We start from the raw sequence: 23712 nt of genomic DNA on the forward strand, positions 1-23712 counted from the left end.
ACCTCCAATCACTAAAACATGCTGCCAATTGTAGGAAGAATGCCCCCACTATGACAGGGGGCACGTTTAATGCAGCGATAAGTGAATTATTGTTCGGCTTTAAATAGCTAGAAACCTTGGCAGTGATCATCATTATCGTTGCATTATCAATGTAGTGCTCTATAATGGATCTCGCCACAGATCCCTCTGCATTATGCGGAGGAATCTTTGACTGTGCGGCTCATCTTTCCTTCTTTTTTTTTTCCTCCTCTCTGTCCAGCGTACGAGCGTGCCGCCCCTGTCCCTGCCCCCCCCCCCCCCCTCCCTCTATTCTTTCTTTATTACTCCCCATCCTTCCCCATGTCTCCGTCCTCTTCCCCTCTATCTCCTCTCTCTCTCTACGTTTCTCACACCCCCTCTTCCTCCTCTCTCTCTCTCTCGTTCTTTTCTCTATGCTCTCGATGCCACTACTGCTGCATAATGCATTGCCCTACGTAACGGCGTCTTCCCAGCACCTTGTGTGCCGCGTCCGCTGTAATCCTGGACAAACAACTCACTTGTCCGAAATCTGCCCATATGTTTTCATAGGACCTTCAAAACCCTTAATGACTCTGACTCCAAATTACTAAGCCTCACATAAAAATCACTTGAAGTTGACATGTTTGTTGCTTGGTAATAGTATTTTTAGAAAACGTCTGCACCCGTCTCATTGGAACAGCCAGAGTGCCCTCTAATGGAAAGAAAGCGTTTTATTTTATTTTGTTTATAATATACATATATATATATATATATATTTTTTATTCTTTTCGGCAGCAAAATGCTGCATATTTTATTCCGTAAAAGATGTCACTTTCCTTTACATCCAATATAAAATTTTATAACGTTTTATGAAAACACGAAGCGTGAGATTTATTCCTTAAAAAAACGTATTTGTATATATATTACCTATATTATGGTGTAAGTAGCGTATGATTTGGCACATGCACAGCGGACGCGCTTGGCGGGATGTAGAAGAGCGCTGTGTAGGATATGCTACAGCATAGGGAAAGTATTTCCAGAACCAGTCAAGCTTTCCCATGGCTCTCGTGAGAGAAAAAAAAAATATTAATTAACCACTTCAGTCCCGGAAGGTTTACCCCCCCCCCCCCCCTACTGACCAGACCATTTTTTTGTGATACGGCACTGCGTCAGTTTAACTGACAATTGCGCGGTCACGCAACATGGTACCCAAATAAAATTGACGTCTTTTTTTTCCCTACAAATAGAGCTTTCTTTTGATGGTATTTGATCATCTCTGCAGTTTTTATTTTTTGCGCTATAAACAAAAAAAAAGACAATTTTGAAAAAAAAATTTTTTTTTACTTTCTGCTATAAAACATATCCAATGTAAAAATGTAAAAAATCTAATTTATTCATCAATTTAGGCCAATATGTATTCTGATACATATTTTTGGTAAAAAAAAAAAAAAAATCCAAATAAGCGTATATTGATTGGTTCGCGCAAAAGTTTTAGCGTCTACAAACTATGGGATATTTTTATGGAATTTGTATTTATTAATTTTTTTTACTAATATTGGCGGCGATCAGTGACTTATAGAGGGACTGCGACATTGCGGCGGATAAATCGGAACACTAACTGACACTTTTGATACTTTTTTGGGAACCAGTGACACTAATACAGTGATCAGTGCTAAAAAAATATGCACTGTCACTGTACTAATGACACTGGCAAGGAAGGGGTTAACATTGGGAAATCAAAGGGTTAAAATGTGTCCCTAGGGAGTGCTTTCTAACTGTGGGGGAGGTGCTTATACTGTAAAAAGACAGAGATCCGTGTTCCTGCTAAGCAGAAACACAAGATCTCTGCCTTCTCCTGTCACAGAATGGCGATCTGCCTTGTTTACATAGGCAGACCACCATTGTTTCTGCCTCGGGGACGATCGGCGGGTCCCAGCGGATATGGGGTCCCCCTGGCCCACTGATTGGCCCCCGCTGTGTCCAACCACAGTGGAAGATGGTCGCCGGCAACGTGCGTGTGCGCCCCAGACCAGGAAGGGCAAGATCGCGTACAGGTACATGATTCCGCCCAGAGAAGCCGCCCCACTGCAGTAAATGTAAGTGGAGTGGTTTAGAAGCGGTTGAAGTGGAACTCCAGGAATTATATTTTTTGCATATGTATATTCGGCCAGCTTGGCTCGTGGTAGAGTAATTATCTGTTTATATCCAGAGGGCTGCTGGGGATGCTGTAAAGCATTGTAGTATTGATCATTTCCTACTGTGATAGCTGCAATCGTTAAGGTCTTGTGCTCAGCAGTTTCCCCTCTGCACACTGGACACGGGGGTGGATTGAGCCTTGATTTACACCAGTGCGGCTTTAAAATCGTGCTATTTCAGTGCAATTTCAAAGCTGCACTTCAGTGCGATGTGCACTGCTGATTTAATTGCGGCTGGTCACTTCATTTAGCTTAAATCTATGCAAGTCGCAAAGAAATCGTCAAAAAGCAGTGCAGGAACCTTTTTCATAAGTGTGAACGGGGCTTACTAAAACTGGAGGATGCACAATCCGGTGCAGCCGTGCATGGTCAGCTTATAACTTGGGCTTGTTCAATTAAAGTGATTGTAAACGATCACCTTGTAAAACAACCCATTCAGATTAAAATATTATTGAAAGGCAAAACATTTTTTGTACAGATCTAAAAAAAAACATTATAAATACCTTGGAATGGAAGCGAGATTGGGACTTTGAATGAGGCATATTATTGGATAATGAATAATTATTAAACATATATTTATTTGTTCCTTCTACAATAGTTTGTTTGTGTTGCAACTTTCACATCATCATTTCTCTTTGGATGTCCTAATGCTAAATAATCCAGGTACAGATGGAGGAAAAGGTGGCCCTAAAGCAGGGGTCCCCAAACTTTAGTATGAGGGCCAAATTGGAAACAAATCCTCATCAAAGCTCCCCTACATCAAAGATTCTCATTACATTCCCTTCTACATCTCCACCAGAGTGACCTTTACATCAGAATTACATCAGAGTCCCCCCCGTACATTAGAGGCCCCCTTACATGAGGGTACCCATTAGATTCCCTTTTACATCAGAGTTCCTATCAGAGTCTCTCTTACATCACAGTCCTCCTTACATTAAGGTCCCCATCATAGTCCCTCTTATATCAGGGTCCCCATCAGAGTCCCCCCTTATGCCCTGTACACACGGACGGATTTTCAGATGGAAAAAGTGCGATCGGATTGTGTTGTCGGAAATTTCCGATCGTGTGTAGGCTCCATCTGGACTTTTTCCGTCTGAATTTCCGATACACAAAGTTGGAGAGCTGGATATAAAATTTTCCGACAACAAAATCCGATCGTTTAAATTTCCGATCGTGTGTAGAGAAATCCGACGCACAATGTGCCACGCATGCTCAGAATAAATAAAGAGATGAAAGCTATTGGCCACTGCCCCGTTTATAGTCCCGACGTACGTGTTTTACATCACCGCGTTCAGAATGATCGGATTTTCCGACAACTTTGTGCGACCGTGTGTATGCAAGACAAGTTTGAGCCAACATCCGTCGGAAAAAATCCATGGATTTTGTTGTCGGAATGTCCGATCAATGTCCGACCGTGTGTACGGGGCATTAGAGTCCTCACCATAGCCCCCTTACATCAGGGTCCCCATTAGATTCGCTTTTACATCAGAGTTCCTATCAGAGTCCCTCTTACATCACAGTCCAACCCTACATTGTCAAGTATGGGTCCCCATCAGAGATCCCCTTTACATTAGAGTCCCCATCGTTGCCCCTCTTACACCAGGTTTCCCATCACAGCCCCCCCTTTAGAATACCCATCATAGCCCTCTTTACATCAGGGTCCCCATTACAGTCCCCCCCTTAGAGTCCCCATCATAGCCCTATAACATCAGGATCCCCATCAGGGTCCCCCCCTTAGTGTCCCCATCATAGCCCTATAACATATATGTCCCCATCAGAGTCCCCCCCTTAGAGTCCCCATCACAGACCTATAACATAAGGGTCCCTATCAGGGTCCCCCCCCTTAGTGTCCCCATCATAGCCCTATAACATAAGGGTCCCCATCAGGGCCCCCCCCTTAGAGTCTCCATCATAGCTCTGTAACATCAGGGTCTCCATCAGGGTCCCCCCTTAGTGTCCCCATCATAGCCCTATAACATAAGTGTCCCCATCAGAGTCCCCCCCTTAGAGTCCCCATCACAGACCTATAACATAAGGGTCCCTATCAGGGTCCCCCCCTTAGTGTCCTCATCATAGCCCTATAACATAAGGGTCTCCATCAGGGTCCCCCCCCTAGAGTCTCCATCATAGCTCTGTAACATCAGGACCATCATTAGAGTCCCCGCCATAGCCCCATTACATCATTGTCCCCATCAGAGTCCCCCCCTTAGAGACCCCATCATAGCCCTCCTTATATCAGGGTCCCTATCAGAGTCCCCCCTAAAAGGGTCCCGGTGTGGGTTGGGGGAGTTGTATCAGAGACCATAGGCAGCCTATCTGCTGACCTCAATCCTCAATCAGCGCACATTAAGGATCCACCACTGACCCTTGCTGCAGCCCAGATGTGGCCCACAGGCCGTAGTTTGGAGACTTCTGCCCTAAACCACCAATCAGACAGCGAACTTCACTTTTCAGCCCGTCCAAAACTGATGTCTTTAAATTCAGCCTAATATTATTTAGTATTAGGAATTAAAACTACAACATACCGCAGAAAATATTTTTTTTCCCCACATTTCCTAAATATTTCTATTTGAAATGTTGGATTCGATAAAAAATGGCAAACTTAGTCTAATTTCCACGTAAACACATCGATCGTCAACCAAAATAAAAACCGATTCGTTTTAATGAAACGCAAACAATAGATGTCGGCTGTTATTTTTTTTTTTTTTTTTTGGCCCAGTCTGCCCTCTGCTGCTCAAATCTTGTACTGCAATTACACTTGAAAATACCGTTTTAGAAAAAGTATCTGCTACAAAGTAGTTGGCCGATTTCCTGCGGAGCCGATAAGGAAATTAGCCGAGCAATGAATACACTTGAAATAGGACAACCTATACTCTGCTTGTAACCTGTCTATTAGGGCTAAACAGCTGGTGCGTTCTACTTATCAGACAGAAAAACTGACGCATACAAATGTTGGAAACGAGCGTGCCAATTTCGGGAATAGTTGGCATTCACGGCTATGACATCTGTAGGACAAGGTGACCTGACAAAGCTGCCAGCTCAAACCATTTTAGAAGGGTATTCAATCTTCTGATGACTTCAATGGATTGGCTTGTACAAGGCTTCTTGCAGCTTGTGCTAAACACATTGCCTTTTCCTTCGAGCTCCCTTCTGTGCTTCTTGGCCATCTACTTACACCGGGAAAGCTGCTCTCTGGATATAATAAATACTGTGCAAAGAATGAAGAACAGCTGATTTGTATCCTGTGTCAACAATAAAAAATAAATAAACTGCCCAAACACCTACTAGCCAGATAAAAAGCACAAAAATACTAGGAGTAAAAAGAAATGAATATTTATGAAAATTGGAACAAACTAATTTTGCAATAAAATTGGACCAAAAAAAAAAGAAAATGATAAAAAAATTACATTGAAAATAGGAACAAACAACATTTTAAATTATAGTCTTTATTTATGTATTTATTTTTATTTTATTACGCTAGGAGCCTTATTAAACCACTTAATGACCAGGCCATTGTTTGCGATACGGGCACTGCGTCGCTTTAACTGACAATTCGCGCGGGCGTGCGACGTTATACTGTGCAAAGAATGAAGAACAGCTGATTTGTATCCTGTGTCAACAACAATAAAAAAAAAAAAAACTGTCCAAACACCTACAGTACTAGGCAGATAAAAAGCACAAAAATACTAGCAAAAAATATAAATGAATATGTATGAGAATTGGAATAAACAACTTTTGGAATAAAATTGGAAAAAAAAAAAAAAAGGTAAAAAAAAAAAATAAACTGAAAATTGGAACAAACAACATTTTAAATGAAAGTCTTTCTTTATTTATTTATTTTTGTTTTATTATGCTAGGAACCTTATTATACCACTTAAAGTGGTTGTATAGTCTATTTTTTAACTTTTACCTACAGGTAAGCCTATAATAAGGCTTACCTGTAGGTAAAAAAAATATCTCCTAAACCTGTACAGTTTAGGAGATATTCCCCTTGCTATGAGCCGCTGACTGCAGCGGCGCATGCACACAGGGGATTCTCGGCTTAAGGCCCGGTGTCTTGTCGAATACTGTCCCCCATCGGATAGTGTCCGCCCTGTACTGCGCAGGCGCAGTACGGAGGACAAACGAGACGCCAAAAGTCTCCGAAGTTCAACAGCTGATCATCAGCTGTACATGGCGCCTGCGCTTTTATTCTCACCCTGTGTCCAGGTTCATTCCCTACTATCCAAGTGGTCATAGAGTTAGAATAAATAGATGCCGAGCGAAGTGAGCCCACGAGGGGCCCTCTTACAAAGCCATCACTAATAAGTGCCCAAGCGCCGTGTACAGTTGATGGTCAGCTGATCAACTTCGGACACTTTCGGCATCTTCTCCTCCTCCGTACTGCGCAAGCGCTGCGCCTGCGCAGTACGGGGCGGACACTATCCGATAGGAGGACAGTTCTCGTTAGAACACCGGCAGCTGCCGGACCTTGCCGGGAAAGGAATAGCGCTGGAGCGCCACTCATAGCGCTGGAGCCGCGATACCCGGAAGACACGCCGAGGCAACATGTCAGCTACCTCGGCGTGGACCAGGTAAGATACCGACCCCTCGTTTTAAGGTAAGTATTTCATAATGAGCTAGTATGCGGTGCATACTAGCTCATTATGCCTTTTGCCTTAAAGGGGTAAAAAAAAAAAAAATGTCAGCGGGTATACAACCGCTTTAAAGACCGAAAGGATTTGCCCAAACACCTACTAGGCAGATAAAAAGCACAAAAATGCCAGGAATAAAAAGAAATAAATATTTATGAAAATTGGAACAAACAACTTTTGGAATAAAATTGGAAAAAAAAAAAAAAAAAAAAAAAAAAGGTAAAAAAAAATTAAATTGAAAATTGGAATAAACAGCATAATTATAGTCTTTATTTATTTATTTATTTTTATTTTATTACGCTAGGAGCCTTATTATACCACTTAAGAACCAGAAGGCTTTCCCCCCTTAATGACCAGGCCATTGTTTGCGATACGGCACTGTATCGCTTTAACTGACAATTGCGCGGGCATGTGACGCTGTACTGTGCAAAGAATGAAGAACAGCTGATTTGTATCCTGTGTCAACAATAATAATTAAAAAAAAAATGCCCAAATACCTACTAGGCAGATAAAAAGCACAAAAAATACTAGGAATAAAAATAAATGAATATTTATGAGAATTGGAACAAACAAATTTTGGAATAAAATTGGAAAAAAAAAAAGGTAAAAAAATAAATAAATTGAAAATTGGAACAAACAGCATTTTAAATGATAGTCTTTATTTATTTATTTATTCTTGTTTTATTATGCTAGGAGCCTTATTATACCACTTAAGGACCGGGAGGATTTGCCCCTTAATGCCCCCTTAAGGACATGCCATTGTTTGCGATACGGGCACTGCGTCACTTTAACTGACAATTGTGCTGTCGTGTGACGCTGTACCCAAACGTCCCCCTCCCTCCCCCCACAAATAGAGCTTTCTTTTGGCGGTATTTGATCACCTCTGTGATTTTTATTTTTTTTTGCACTATAAGCAAAAAAATAGAAACAATTTTGAAAAAAAAAACAATATTTTTTAGTTTTTGCTATAATAAATATCCCCCAAATTAAAAAAAGAGATGTCTTCATCCGTTTAGGCCAATATGTATTCTTCTACATATTTTTGGTAAAAAAAAAAAATCGCAATAAACGTAAATTAATAGGTTTGCGCAAAAGTTATAGTGTCTACAAACTATGGGATAGATTTATGGCATTTTTATTATTATTTTTTTTACTAGTAATGGCGGCGATCTGAGATTTTTAGTGGGACTGTGACATTGCGGCGGACAGATCGGACACGTTTTACACTTTTTTGGGATCACTGACATTTATACAGCGATCAGAGCTAAAAATAGCTGCTGATTACTGTGTAAATGTCACTGTCAGGGAAGGGGTTAACACTAGGGGGCGATCAAGGAGTTAAATGTGTTCTCTGGGAGGTTTTTCTAACTGTGGGGGGAGTGTACTGACAGGGAGTACAGAGAGATCTCTGTTCCTAATCAATAGGAACAAATGATCACTCTCTACTCCCCTGATAGGATGGGGATCTGTTTGTTTACACTGACAGATCCCTGCTCTGCCTGTCTCTGGAGCGATCGCGGGTGGCCGGCGGACATTGAATCCACCGAACCCGCTGGTTGGTTCCCCCGCTCGTGAATGGGCGCGTGTGCCGCCCACAAATCGCTGTGTTTGCGCCCGGCGTACAATGATGGCGATTCGCGCAGGGGAGCCAACCTGCCGGAGTACAACTGGGGCAGGCGCTCTAGTTAAACTAGTTAAAGGGTAACTCCACTTTCGTGAAAAAAAAAAATAGCAAAAAAAAAAAAAATAACTAATATAGTGTATACAATTGCGACACAAGTCATATTGTAATTGAATGTTACAGTGGAACCGTGGTTTACGAGTAACGCGGTTAACAAGCGTTTTGAAAAGACGGGCAACTTTTTTAAAAAAATCTTGACTCTGTTTGCGAGTGTTGTCTCACAAAATGGGCAGGATTCAAGCCAATAGGGTGTGCAGTACCGCATTTGGCCAGAGGTGCGGGGGCGCCGGTGACACTCGGAGCGCTTTCGGAGCCATTCTGAGCCGTTCGGAAATACTCTGAATCACTTGGAGATACTTGGAAACACTCGGAAATACTCTGAATCACTCAGAAATACTCGGAAACACTTGGAAATACTCAGTTCCCGAGTGGTTCCGAGCCTTACCGAGGGTTTCCAAGTTCAGCTGAGCTGTCCCCAAGTATTTCCGAGGCTCTCCGGCGCCCCCCCCCACATCTGGCCACATGCGGTATTGCATGCAATAGAAGTCAATGCGGAACAAATTATCTTGATTTCCATTGACTTCTATGGGGAAACTCGCTTTGATATACGAGTGCTTTGGATTACAAGCATTCTCCTGGAACAGATTATGGTCGTAATCCAAGGTTCCACTGTATTAAAAACTTTTCAATCTGCATCTCTGTCATTTTCTGTGAAATGCAACCTGGAGGTGTTCTGTACACAGAACGTGTACAGAACGTACCCCCCCCCTCCCCCGAGAAACATTTCCTGCTTGTGTGATTGGCTCACTGATTCTCCCAGAAGTCTGCACTAAGATACAAGTCAGATATCCCCTGTAACAAAAATGTTGTTTTTGGTGAGATACGCCCAATAGGAACATAGGAGCACATCTAAAGGGAGGCCGGCCCAGTCACTTTCCTCATTAGAGCCCTGCAGGTGCAGCAGCTGATTGATAATTAAGAAACCACACCCATAAGACTCACTTTGCAACATGGACACAGACAAACACACAGCGATTTCTTCAGAATAACAAAAGGTAGGAATGTGCAACCAAGTTTGTCAAAATCCTTGTAATGTACAGAGATCATCCAGAGGGGAATATTTTTTTTTCTCAACAAAAGTGGAGTTACGCTTTTATTAAATTAGATTTTATCCTTTCTGAAGAGTGTTCAGCTCGATAGAGCATTTGAGGGGCAGTGACAAGCCTGATCGCCTGTGAAGTGATTGCCTCCTCACCGCCTGGTTGAACCCCCTAAATGCCGGACTACTGCACCGCATCTGCATGCGTGGTTGTGGGGTGCCTACAGTCCAGTGCGCCCCTGTGCCTATAAGGAGGGGTGGGCTCCCTCCAGGCTCCCTCCAGGCTCACCTGACCTCTATCTATTATAATGCAAGTGCTTCTACCAATCAGGCTCTCAAAAATGTACATAGTTGGGACTGAAGATAATATTGGGGTGCCTTGATGGGGCTCTGTAGCTTATGCATGTATTTGCAAATATATATAATTTGGTTGGTTGCAGGCTGGCTGGTGAGTTGAGCTGGGAATTTTTTTTGGTTTTGTTTGGTTGCAATGTGGCCCTTCACTTGAAAGGGGGGCATTCGGTGGGCGGCAGTGCCGGCCAATTGCAACAGGGGGTGTATATCCTTGCTGTAGCCATGTAGCAAAGCATCACGGCCTCAGCACATGTGCAACACCGCTACTGCCTTCCTATCTAAAGGAGGAACAGCTGAGGGGTGCTAAACATGTGGCTAAACTGCAGGGTTTTACTGCCCTCCAATCATAAGTGTAAGGGCCCATGCACACTGCTTCTCAAAGAAGCTCAAAGAAGCGGCTCCGACAGGCTTTTGAGGCTTTTTGAGCTCTCATTGTTTTCTGCCTGGAAACTCCCCTCCATGTTACATGTGTAGCATGTCCATGCACACTATGGCTTTTTCAGGAGTTTACAGGCAGAACCCCCATCCCCCCCCCCCCCCAACAAACTCGCATTTTTGGGAGGAGCTTTCTAGCAAAAAAAGACGCCCAAGTGCCCAAAAACACACGAAAAAGTGCAAAAAAGCTCAAAAAAGCTTGAAAACGCACAAAATATAAAGGACAAATGAGTTGAGGAGAAGGGTTTGTGAAAAAAATGCATTTGCTCAAAAAAAGCTCAGAGAAGCTCAATAAAAACCTGTAAAAGAGCACAAAAAGCACAAGCTTCTTCAAGCTTTTAGTTTCGGTTCCCACTAGTGCAATGTGGGAAGCAGCACGATTCCTGTGCGGGTTCCCGCGTCGCATCTGACTCGCAGGCCGTTCACGCTGCTCTCTGCAAACTGCTGCGGGTGTCAATAGAAAATCGGTTTGCAGAACACAGCAGAACGCAGTGCGAACTGTGGAATCAGATCGCATGGGTCTGAACACCCATGCGATCCAATTCCAGTGCGAACCAAGAAAAGTGTCCTACACCATTTCGGCGCGAATGCGATGCAATTTCTGCCATACAAATTGTATGGTTGAATTTGCATTGCACAGACATCGCATGTGATGTGCACAGCAATGCGGTGCGAATCACATGCAATGTCTGGCATCGACTTATTGTAAACCCAGCCTTAGGCAGAGAAATAAAAACTCTGAGGCCTGTAAAATAAACTTTTCTTTGAGCTGCAGTGTGCATGAAGCCTAAGGCCTTGTGCACACTGCAACACAAAAATGCCTGTTTTACATCGGGGGGCGTGGCCTGGACAGAGCTAAGCTGAGGCTCCAACCGTATCAGAGCAGGCAGCACCCCTACATTGGGCAATCTTTATACAGGGGCACGCATGCATACTAGCACAAAGAATGATGAAATATGTAGTCCCAAGATTTTCAACAGGTGCAACATTTCGGGGCTTTGCAGGACCCCTTCGTCAAGCATGTGAAGATCATATGTTTGATGAAGGGGTCCTACGCAGCCCCGAAACATTGCACTCTTCTACTGTGGTGTGATCCCTTTGAATTAAACCTTTGGATCTTACTTGAAGATCCATGGTGTGCTGGCAATTATATACAGTATGTTGATCTGCAAAGTTGCCAGTCTCGAGCTGACTGTTGCTACAGCACCTGGTATCCTCTAGTCTATTAGGCAGTGGCGGCCCGTTCATTCAGGGGGCAGGGGTGCTGCTCCCCCCCCCGCCCACCCATGTGCCCGGCTACTAATTTACATGCGGGGCGCCGGACACATGGATTCCAATGTTTTTTTAACCACGAGATTAGAGCCTGAGACTCTAATAGGCTTAAAAAAAGGGTGGGCTCGGGGCGCAGAGCACTGCGCCCCAAGCACACCCACTTGTGTGACAATAGTGAATGAATATTCACTATTGTCACACTAATTCTCCTCCCAGCCAATCAGAAAGAAGGTCATGAGACACGTCACCCGATTGTCCGAAGGAGAGGCCATCCGATTGGCCACCTAGGAGGAGGAGGGAGGAGACACACGGCAAACGGAGGAGAGAAGGGAGGAGACGCACGGCGCACAGAGGAGAGGAGGGGGGAGACACACGGTGTACGGAGGAGAGGAGGGAGAAGACACGCAGCGTACGGAGGAGAGGAGGGAGAAGACACACGGTGTACGGAGGAGAGGAGGAAGAAGACACACGGTGTACGGAGGAGAGAAGGGAGGAGACGCACGGTGTACGGAGGAGAGGAGGGAGAAGACACATGGTGTACGGAGGAGAGGAGAGAGAAGACACACGGTGTACGGAGGAGAGAAGGGAGGAGACGCACGGCGCACAGAGGAGAGGAGGGGGGAGACACACGGTGTACGGAGGAGAGGAGGGAGAAGACACACGGTGTACGGAGGAGAGGAGGGAGAAGACACACGGTGTACGGAGGAGAGGAGGGAGAAGACACACGGTGTACGGAGGAGAGGAGGGAGAAGACACACGGTGTACGGAGGAGAGGAGGGAGAAGACACACGGTGTACGGAGGAGAGAAGGGAGGAGACGCATGGTGTACGGAGGAGAGAAGGGAGGAGACGCACGGCGCACAGAGGAGAGGAGGGGGGAGACACACGGTGTACGGAGGAGAGGAGGGAGAAGACACACGTTGTACGGAGGAGAGAAGGGAGGAGACGCATGGTGTACGGAGGAGAGAAGGGAGGAGACGCACGGCGCACAGAGGAGAGGAGGGGGGAGACACACGGTGTACGGAGGAGAGGAGGGAGAAGATACACGGTGTACGGAGGAGAGGAGGGAGAAGACACACGGTGTACGGAGGAGAGGAGGGAGAAGACACACGGTGTACGGAGGAGAGGAGGGAGAAGACACACGGTGTACGGAGGAGAGGAGGGAGGAGACGCACGGTGTACGGAGGAGAGGAGGGAGAAGACACACGGTGTACGGAGGAGAGAAGGGAGGAGACGCATGGTGTACGGAGGAGAGAAGGGAGGAGACGCACGGCGCACAGAGGAGAGGAGGGGGGAGACACACGGTGTACGGAGGAGAGGAGGGAGAAGACACACGTTGTACGGAGGAGAGAAGGGAGGAGACGCATGGTGTACGGAGGAGAGAAGGGAGGAGACGCACGGCGCACAGAGGAGAGGAGGGGGGAGACACACTGTGTACGGAGGAGAGGAGGGAGAAGACACACGTTGTACGGAGGAGAGAAGGGAGGAGACGCATGGTGTACGGAGGAGAGAAGGGAGGAGACGCACGGCGCACAGAGGAGAGGAGGGGGGAGACACACGATGTACGGAGGAGAGGAGGGAGAAGACACACGGTGTACGGAGGAGAGGAGGGAGAAGACACACGGTGTACGGAGGAGAGAAGGGAGGAGACGCACGGCGTGATGCAAGGGAGGAGGAGATGCAGGTGAAGCCGCTGCCCGAAGCCAGGGCGACCATTGCTCCCCAAATAGATGGGGTAAATTTGGACCTGGGGGGGGGGGTGTCAGCCATTGGACCTGGCGACACAATCTTCCGTCGTTCGGATCTGATGGGCTGCCATGCGTTATTGCCCTTCTCACAATCTCATTGGCTCTCGGCGCTGCCACCATAAATGAGCTCAATAGAACTTAAAATACTTCCCCGATACTGCCAAGCCAAATCACAAAACAGCTTACAGCCTCACGGTTCTTACAGTATGTCCTAATTAGTGAGGAGAGTGAAAAGAAATACATGTTATTTTAGAACAGGTGACTTCTCAGTAAAGTGTCTGGAGACCTGAGGTAAGCCATGATTAGCATTCTAATTGCCTGTCTTGTCACCGACTCTCCTGGGGGCAAAATAATTTTTCCCTAAGGCATTTTTTTTGCAGCCTCTAGTTAACAAAAGTAGATCTGTCTTATAGCGGCCGTGCACGACCCTGAAATATAGGAAAATATGAGCAAGCCAATACTGATTATATTCTTCTCTACATAGAGAAAGACTTGAAACTTTCATCACAGATATGCGGCATCCACAGTCAGCTGAGTCAAGAAGAACGTGTGTCTGGTTTTAGCACTCAACTGATTTGAAGGGGAATTGTCAGATACCTCACTGGTTGTCTGGCCTCCTGCACCCAGATGTATGGAAATTTGCAGGATGTTGATGCTAGAAGCAAGCAAGATCCTGCATAAAATGTTGTCTGTCTGCAAAGTTTACAAGTGTACAGCGCAAATGTGCAGAGCCACCTGTGCGTGAGCCACCTACAACCGAGCAGTGAAGGATACTAGGAGACTTAAGCCACCTGCATCCTAGCAACCAAAGAAGCTAGGTGGATTGAGCCGCCTGCATCTTCGCAAAAAGGGATGCTAGGCAGTTTGAGCCACCTGCATCCTAGTAATGAAGGACATTAGGCAGTTTGAGCCACCTGCATCCTAGTAAAGTAGGACATTAGGCAGCTTGAGCCACCTGCATCCTAGTAACAAAGAACATTTGGCAGCTTGAGCCACCTGCATCCTAGTAACGAAGGACATTAGGTAGCTTGAACCACCTGCATCCTAGTAACAAAGAACATTTGGCAGCTTGAGCCACCTGCATCCTAGTAACGAAGGACATTAGGTAGCTTGAACCACCTGCATCCTAGTAATGAAGAACATTTGGCAGCTTGAGCCACCTGTATCCTAATAACGAAGGACATTAGGCAGCTTGAGCCACCTGCATTCTAGTAACAAAGGACATTAGGCAGCTTGAGCCACCTGCATCCTAGCAACTAAGGACACTAGAAGGCTTGAGCCACCTGCATCCTAGCAATGAAGGATATTAGGTGGCTTAAGCTGCCTGCACCCTAGAAGAGAAAAAGCTAGGCATTGTGAGTCACCTACACCTACAATGAACTGTGTTACAAGACTCAAACCTCCTGCATGCTAGCAATGAAGGACATTAGGCAGCTTGAGCCACCTGCATCCTAGTAACGAAGGACATTAGGCAGCTTGAGCCACCTGCATCTTAGTAACGAAGGGCATTAGGCAGCATGAGCCACCTGCATCCTAGTAGTGAAGGACATTAGGCAGCTCAAGCCACTTTTATCCTAGCAACTAAGGACAATAGGAGGCTTGAGCCACCTGCATCCTAACAATGAAAGACACTAGGTGGCTTAAGCTGCCTGCATTCTACAAGAGAAAAAGCTAGGCGTTGTGAGTCACCTACACCTACAATGAACTGTGCTACAAGACTCAAGCCTCCTGCATGCTAGAAATGAAGGACATTAGGCAGCTTGAGCCACTTGCATCCTAGTAATGAGGAACATTATTTAGCTGGAGCCACCTGCATTCTGGTTACAAAGGACATTAAGCAGCTTGAGCCACTTGCATCCTAGCAACTAAGGACAATAGACGACCTGATCCGCCTACATCCTAGCAATGAAGGATGCGAGGCTACTTAAGCTGCCTGCATCCTAGAAAGGAAGAATGCCAGGTGGCTTGACTCACCTGCATTCTAGCAATGAAAGGCACTAGTAGGTTCAAGATTCAAGCCACCTGCATCCTAGCAATGAAGAACATTAGGCATCTCGAGCCGCCTGCATACTAGCAACGAAGGACATTAGGGGGCTCGAGCTGTTTGCATCCTAGCAAACAAAGGACACTAGGCGGCTCGCTCCATTTGCATCAAAGCAACAAAGGACACTAGGCGACACGAGGAATCTGATTCCTAACAACAAAGGACGCTAAGCTTCTTGGGTTGCCTGTATCCTAGATGCACAGGATGTTAGGCAGCTCAAGCTGCCTGCATCCTAGCAACTAAGGACATTGGGCGGATCAAGTCACCTGCATCCTAGCAACAAAGGAAACAAGGCAGCTTGAGTTGCCTGCACTCTAACAACAAAGGATACTAGGTAGACTCAAGACCTACATCCTAGCAATAAGTTAACTACCTGCATCCCAGCAACAAAGTACTCTAGAAGGCTTGAGTTACATGCTGCCTAGCATCCTTTGCTAATAGGCTAATTTTCTGTGCAAACATTTAAAACAGAAAATACTGTATTAGATTATGATAAATATCATTTTTATGGTACTTAGTGCCATCTAGCGGCCAAATGCATTTTTTTTTTCAGTTTTAAACCTGTGAAAAACATCCAGCACAGAAAATGACCTAATAACATTTGTTTGTGCCCTGTATGCAAAAAAAAAATTAATGTACATGCACTTTCATTGAGCGAAATGCCATGCAATTTTTTTTTTTATAAATACGCCCCGTACCTGTATACCTGGATTTTCAAGGTTTAAATCAGGCTGCCCCCTAGTGGTGGGTGTGAAAGACTGCACAAATTTTGGCCTTCATTTCTGTACTAGATTAATTCTTATAATTGTCAGCTCTATCTAGTGGTCAAGATGCGGTATCGTTTTCCAAAATCAAGGTGTAAATATACCTTATTTTGGCTACTAGATGGAACTGACAATCATGGGAAATCACAGCAAAAATTCATGCAGCCTGCATTAGTATGTGTGATATTCATCCAACGAATGTTTTATAAATAGACCCGTAATTATATTAGCTCTTACTGCAAAAAAATAAATGAACAAAACAGGCTTTACATCTATATGCATAACACAATGTAATACATATTATATATTATATATACAGTATATACTATAACTGCACTTACTTTTGAGGTCAAGGTTTCTTGCTCCGGCTGTGCTCTGTGTAGTGATTTTTGTGTCAATTTTTACAGTATGGAGGTTGCTGGTGTCTCGTGAAATCATTACATTGTGCCACTGATGGTCATTTAGCGGCTTGTTAGAGCTCCCCTTAATAAGATTTGCACCATTGCCTAAGTCAAACACATAATGCAGATACCTAAAAGAGAAAAAAAAGTTCTTTAGTTTATACCGTAGATATCATTATTTTCTCTGTAGAGCAATTGAATGATTTACTTTATAGTACTCGTGCTTAATGCAATTCAGTAAAACAGGTTTATGAGGAAAAGCATAAACCAGAATAAAATAAACAACATCTATTAATGTAGACATATTCCATAAAGCAATGCAGAGAGCAATGGAGATGTGTAAAGTGCAGTTATCCATAGAAGAAAATTAAACTTTAGATCAGGGAAAGATGAAATCTGATTATTGATGCAACCACGCGTTGCTCTTTTAAATACGTTTAAATTATTTCATTGTATTCATGTTATTGACAGCAACAATAAAAATTGGTATCTGTGGTCTACTGCACTTGCAGCAATCTGTTATAGCAGTAGGAAAATAATAGTACACCGAGGACATCTAGTGGACATACAAAGGTAAAACTCAGGAGAACTTGAAAGCGCTTATTGAGTGCATACTGTATGTGTCCCATGGGGGAAATTTCCTTTTACTTTCAGTCCCAAAGCCACAACAGAAAATGAAATGAAATTCCTCCAAAAGTGAAGAAATCCCTTGTTGTCGCCAAAACCATTCCCTTCTATCCCTGTTTTGGAGACAAACTGAAATTTGGGATTTTCTTTTCTTTCAAACTCGATGATAATGGAAAACAGGAACAGTAGAGAGGGTGAATTTCCCTAACAGGGGGCACAGACAGAAATAACAACCTGACAGGGGTCCTAATCCATCACCACTCTATCCAAAACTAAAAGAACATGTTTTGCCTTTAGTTATACTTTTAGAAAATACTTTGTAGGGTTAGTGTTTTTTTTTTTAAGTTCAGTTTTTTAAAGTATTGATTTAGCAGTCATTTTGCATATCCCCTAAACCAGGGATATGCAATTGGCGGACCTCCAGCTGTTGCAGAACTACAAGTCCCATGAGGCATAGCAAGACTGACAGCCACAAGCATGACACTCAAAGGCAGAGGCATGATGGGACTCGTAGTTTTGCAACATCTGAAGGTCCGATAATTGCATATCCCTGTCCTAAACCATCCAGAGGTCGCTATGGGTTCCCCAAACAATTGGCAATTTCTGCTTTTTTAGATAAGTAATCACTGACACCAACGATCTATTTAGCTATCTGTAAGGGGAGTTCTTCCCACTGAGCACCAATTAAAAAAGAGGGGGGTACTTCACTGACAAACAATGGAAGAGCCGACTTCTCCACTGATCCTCAATATGGGGGAACACTGCTATTTTCACTGTCTGTGTTACTTTTATGGCCATTATTATTGAAATTATTATGCCATTCATATTGTCATTATTTTTACCAAAAAATAATTTGTTAGCAGCGGTTCATTGAGACCTTAACGTTTTTTTAAGGGTTATTTTTGTTAATAATGGGGAAAGAGAAAGAAAAACAAATCAGCTAAGAACAGAGCTAAATGTAAAATCCCCAACATTTGCTATGGGTTTAAAATCCATGAATCCACCAAGAAACATTCAGCAACATAGCTACAGATCTAAAGAAAAAATTGGACACCCCACTTTTTGATGCTCCCCAACCTTTGCTTTCCACTAGATGTTAATACCACCATCTCATCCTTCAGCTGTATTCTGTAAATATGAATCCAGCTGCTCCATTCAGAAGGGGATCCTTGAACAGATCCCCCTGTTGGAACTGAAGCTGAAGGGGAATGATGTCAGTTTTTTTACATCCATGCCCATACAGTTGTGTTTGCATTTCTACAGTTGACAGGGGTGGTCACATGGTGGCTTTATGGGTAGCTGGATTTAAACAAACTTATTGTCAGGGTTCAGAGGGGAACCTGCAAACTCTGTGGTTTCTGGTTGTGGCTCTTTTTCGCTGTGCCAACTGAGATGCTGGACAGCTCCCTGTCAGATCTCTTAGGATAATCTTGCCTTGTCTCGATTCTGGTGAACCTTGAACTTTTTGCTCCTCCCACAAACTTCCTGATTTAAGCCATGTCTTTGCACTTCCTGTTTGCCAGATTATTGTGCTCTTTCCAGCTGATTACTTTTTGCATACCTGCAACTGTCTTTCTCCCACTATCGTACGTTATTGACTTTTGGCTTGTTCCACTGGCTACGCTTCCACTTGATGCAACCACTTGTTACTGACCTTGGCTTGTTTACTGACTACACTTCTGCTTGATGCCAGCTGTTATATCTGATACGGGACCCCAGCTTGATCACCTCCTGGTTGAGCACACCTGAGGACTGTGACCTGGTACTAACATGCAGCAAAGCTCATCTTCACCATCAGGAGCTCTGGTAAATACTGGTTGGTGCTTAGACCCCCCCACCTCAAGTGAACCTGTGTCAACCTCCAGGGTGACCTGCTTGTGTACTCATCCTGCTGGTCGGTGAGAGCCTCTCTGCTGCAATAGATACTAGTCTCCAAGCCTGAACCCTGACCCTGATCCCAACCTGCAACCACTTGTTACCGACCTATGGCTTGTTAACTGACTACACTTCTGCTTGATCCCAAATTGCTGTATCTGCTACTGGAGCCAAGCTTGCCCACCTCCTGGTGGGGCTATCCTGAGGACTGTGACCTGGTACTAACACGCAGAAAAACCCATCTCCACCATCAGGAACTCTGGTGAATACCGGTTAGTGTTTAGACCCTGCGTCTCTACTGCTCTAGCTACCACTCTCCAAGCCTGAACCCTGACCCTGACATTTGTGTCCATTTATACTAGGCTACCTCCAACTCATTGCATTTAGTTCTGGAAAAACTGAAAAGGGCACAGTCCTTTTCCATATATATATATATATATATATTTGTACCTGGATGGACTCAGAGTTAGGCCCAAGTCCTCTTACATTCACCTTTCCATAGAGCTGCATGAAGCTTCTGATCAGGTCTGTCCAAAAAACTTAGATGGGAAAATAAGGTTTTATGATTTGGCTCATTGGTGGCTGTAGGTGGTTCTAGACTGCATCAAACATTTATTATCACTGCAATGCAACCCTTAAATAACAATGACCATGATGAAGCACCTCTGTACTTACCCTTTAACCAGTTCAACAACAATAAAGTCATTGCCATCACCGCTGTTATAAAGAATGAGGCCATCTGGAGATGTGGTTTTGAACTGAAAGAAGAGGTGCATAGAGGTATATGCCTGCAAAGTGGCCAAGGCAACATAGCTGGCTTTTGTCTTAAAAGTAACCGGGTCGGCAATGATGTTCCTGAACCCAAAGCGGGCATTTAGTTCACAATAATCAATATCTCCGTTCTTGCAGAGGTCAATGTAAGGCATGCTGTTGAAGGTTAGGCTCTGCAGATGGCCAATGAAATTGGAAGGGACAGCGGTCAGGTAACGGCGCTCAGTGATGATCCCAGTTTCAATGTTGTGGAATTCCAGTCTCGTGTGGTCACCAGCCATTTGACCTGGGAAGAAAAGAAGAAATGATAGTAAAAATTAAATGCACAAATGTACATTTTCACCTTCTATGACTGCCTGCTAAATATGGCGGAATACATTGTCCTATAATTACAGACAGGGAATCAGTTGTGCAAAGCAAAAACATAATTTGGCAGCCCTAGTTTTATTTGATGTTCTTTGTTCTCTGTAGGCTCCTTTGTTGTCCTGTCTCTGTTTTGAACATCCCTGACAAAAGACAGTTGGAAGGGAAGTTCACCCTCTTTATATGAACAAAGATTCCCTTTGGTTATTGTATTTTCTCAGTTGGCTCTGAAATTAAGATTAAAACTAAAATATTACATTAAAGCAGATGCAACAAATCATAATGATGGTCCTATAGTCCATTGGCATGCAAGAACCAGCAATATAGTTAATAAGGACAAGGCATAGTATGTCTTAAAATAGACATATTTCTAGTCTAATACAAGTTCTATAAGCCTAATAGTGGTAAATATTATATTTTTTTTATTATTTTTTTTTAATCACAGCTCAGCCATAGCATGTTAAAAACCATAGAAATACAGAAAGCAGAGCCAGGCCAAAAACAGATAAAAGATCCATCCAAGATAATTTTTGGATCTTGTCCAAGATAATTATAATTGTTAGTAAATACGTCAAACAAAAACAGCCAATGGGGTTGATTTACTAAAACCGGAGAGTGAAAAATCTGGTGCAGCTGTGCAAGGTAGCCAATCAGCTTCTAACTTTAGCTTGTTCAATTAAGCTTTGACAAAAAAAAATCCTGGAAGCTGATTGGTTTCTATGCAGTGCTGCACCAGATGTTGCACTCTTCTGGTTTAGAAAATCAACCTCAATTTTTTTTTTAAGAGCAACCCCACTCCCCTTTTATCAGGATTGGTCTAGAGCAGGGGATAGACAACCTTACAGAGGAACAACATGGTGGAAGTCAAAGATCAACGGGCACCGTGTTGCCTCCTCAAACCTGATTTAAACCTCTAATTGCCATACTGCTGTGTCCCAATCATGTGCATTGCACGGCAATCATGGGTTTAAATCAGGTGGTGAGGAGGCAACCAATCAACTCCTTACCACCTGTCAAACACACTCGGGACGCTTTTCCGAAGAGCAGCAGTGTACTGCCTGCCAATCACGACCCATTCAAGTAAATGGGGCCCTTCTGGAAGTGCCCCGCAACTTCATGTTTCTGCAGGGTCCAAGGGGTCAAGCAGGTGGTGTGAAAGCAACACAACACTGCCTTCTTTAACCCCTTGTTTGCTGTACTGCACAAGGTTGCAGGGCACTTGCAGAGTGGCCTCATTCACTTGAATGGGTCATTCTTGGCAGGTGCTACACCCACCAACCATGACACGGTGTATAACTCCTGCTGCAGCTGTGACATGAGTACACCCCTGGCCAATGTGGGTGCAGCACAATGCATCTGCAACTTTCCCGGGTTAGCTGCACTTCGCCATAGACTTCTATTATATTCTGCAGGTGTGGTGCACTTTCTGAAAGCGTATCAAAACTCCTGAATCCAGAAAGTGCAACAAACCCACAGGATATAAAAGAAGTCTATGGCTAAGTGCAGCGGTGTGGGGGGTAAACTGCAGCACATCAGTGTGAAAGCAGCCCTATACTATAATGCCCAGTGTATTGCTTCACACTGACTTTAAGATTTCTTCTTTCCTGCTGCTGGTACCACTCTGGAGACCGCTAGCCAGGATAAGAGGTGGCATGCAGTCGGTATCACTCCGCATGGAACAGGAGCCAGCAAAACAGAGGATTATATGGCTCTTGCTTCCTACTACAGCTCCAACTTTACAAGCAGTCTCTCTGCATTGCACTCTGTTTGATGCTCTGGGATGGCAGGTCAGCAAGCCCAGACCGCGATCTACCAGTCACCTGGCTGCGATCTACTGGTAGATCGCGATGTACAGGTTGCTGACCCCCAGTCTTGAGAAAACAGTGACCTCACAGATCTATATTATAACCAGAATGTTATGGAGTAACAATGTTACATATCAATTGAAAAAAACTGGCCGCACACCAATGAAATCTTGTAGAATCCAACAGTTTTTTTGAGCAAGCAAGTAGCTTTGAGCGCATACTGAAACACTGTACCTCTATCTATAGCCACATCCTAGAGAGCTAGAGGTGGAAGGCTTGTGGTGTATGGTGGAAGCGACTTGCCTGGTCAGTAAAAAAAATGGATTCTCTAACATGCCATCAGGGTTCAGCCCCCTTTCTTGAATTGAAGTGCAGTGTGGAGAGAAGGTAGGCTCCTGGACTTCAACAACCAGCTCTACAAAGGTGTTGGCAGTACTGTTGTTGAGCATGTAGGCAGGTGCAGTTTGCTTCTTTCACTGTGGGTGGTGCTGGACTAGAGTGGCATCACAGCATGGAGAGGAAGTCAGGGGAAACTTGGTTTCTCTGTGGGTTCCTGGAGACAGTGTTCCGGTTGGCTGCGCTGGATCCAGGGGACTCTTGGCAGCCATTTTGGGTTAGAAGAGTCTTTTTAAGTACCTACTCGCCAGGATTTGGGTGTAATTGCAACTGGGTAGTGTAGGGACAGGTACTCCATCTGGCAGGGACAGTACTAGCGGCAGGAAAAGGTTCCAGATGAAGAAGGAAAGCATAGCGTTCACAACTTCTCTGGACTGCTTCCCGCGTTGGCACAAGATGGCAAGGCCGCATTCTGTCCCTCCTAAAACGTGCTGTTTGTTCGGCTGGAACCTACTTTTTTACATGTTTCTGGATCCAAGAGTTTTCCTGGTTGGGATGTCTTCCCTTTCTTGACTTACTTTATTACAAGTTCTTTAATGTACATTGCAACCGGATTGTGTGTGTTATTGCCGCTGCACCACGCTGCACCCACCTACAAGCACACTGGGGGACATGTTGCTTAGCAAGCCTCTCAAAGGTCCCACAAGTATTCCTTAGTGACTGGTGGGGTAAAATGCTAGGAATAGAATTGTTGGACATAGCCTCAGAGAAGACGCGGAGAAGATTTATAGAGGGCAATGTTGATTAGGCATCTACCAAATGTACTAACAAGAACGGCAGCAGTCAGAGTAGAGAGAGAGCTGTAGATTGCAGTTGTTAACAGGTTACCCAAAAATCCATACCAGACCCTTATCCGAGCATGCAACCTGGCAGGCCACAGGGAAAGCGCCCACCCCCCCCCCCCCCCCCTGAACCGTACCAAGCCACATGCCCTCAAAAAAAAAAGGTAAATATTGTAAAAACGCAAGGCGCTGCCATCTTACAACTGACTCTAGTCAACGCACTAAAACAGACAGTTTTAGGGTGCACAAAGCGTGAATGGGCCCTTCCATTTTCTGGAATATAAGAGCGTCAAACATCTGGGTCCCCCACAACTTTCTCGATCCCCTCCAACTTCACAGTGCTTGTGCTGTAAGCAGCCCTTGGAAAGTATGTTGGTATTGGGTACCATCTGGCAACTTTTACTGCTGATCTCTGAGATTTTTCTGCTTGCAACAGAAACATGGTGATGACTATTGGAAAGGGATGGGGC

At 44.5% G+C, this 23712-nt stretch overlaps 1 protein-coding gene across 18 annotated transcripts in view; it reads right to left on the reverse strand.

The window, feature by feature from the left end:
- NRXN1 (neurexin 1) overlaps positions 1-23712 on the reverse strand; it is a 1909081-nt gene that overhangs the window by 841255 nt on the left and 1044114 nt on the right. For all 18 annotated transcript variants that reach the window (XM_073628543.1, XM_073628542.1, XM_073628557.1 and 15 more), the window contains 2 exons: positions 19801-20182; positions 16564-16754 (listed from right to left, as the gene is read on the reverse strand). In XM_073628543.1, the coding sequence (XP_073484644.1) occupies positions 16564-16754; positions 19801-20182 (573 nt within the window). The remainder of the gene's footprint in view (positions 1-16563; positions 16755-19800; positions 20183-23712) is intronic.

Source organism: Aquarana catesbeiana, linkage group LG04 (genome assembly GCF_042186555.1).
Source record: "Aquarana catesbeiana isolate 2022-GZ linkage group LG04, ASM4218655v1, whole genome shotgun sequence".
Lineage (NCBI taxonomy): Eukaryota > Metazoa > Chordata > Amphibia > Anura > Ranidae > Aquarana > Aquarana catesbeiana.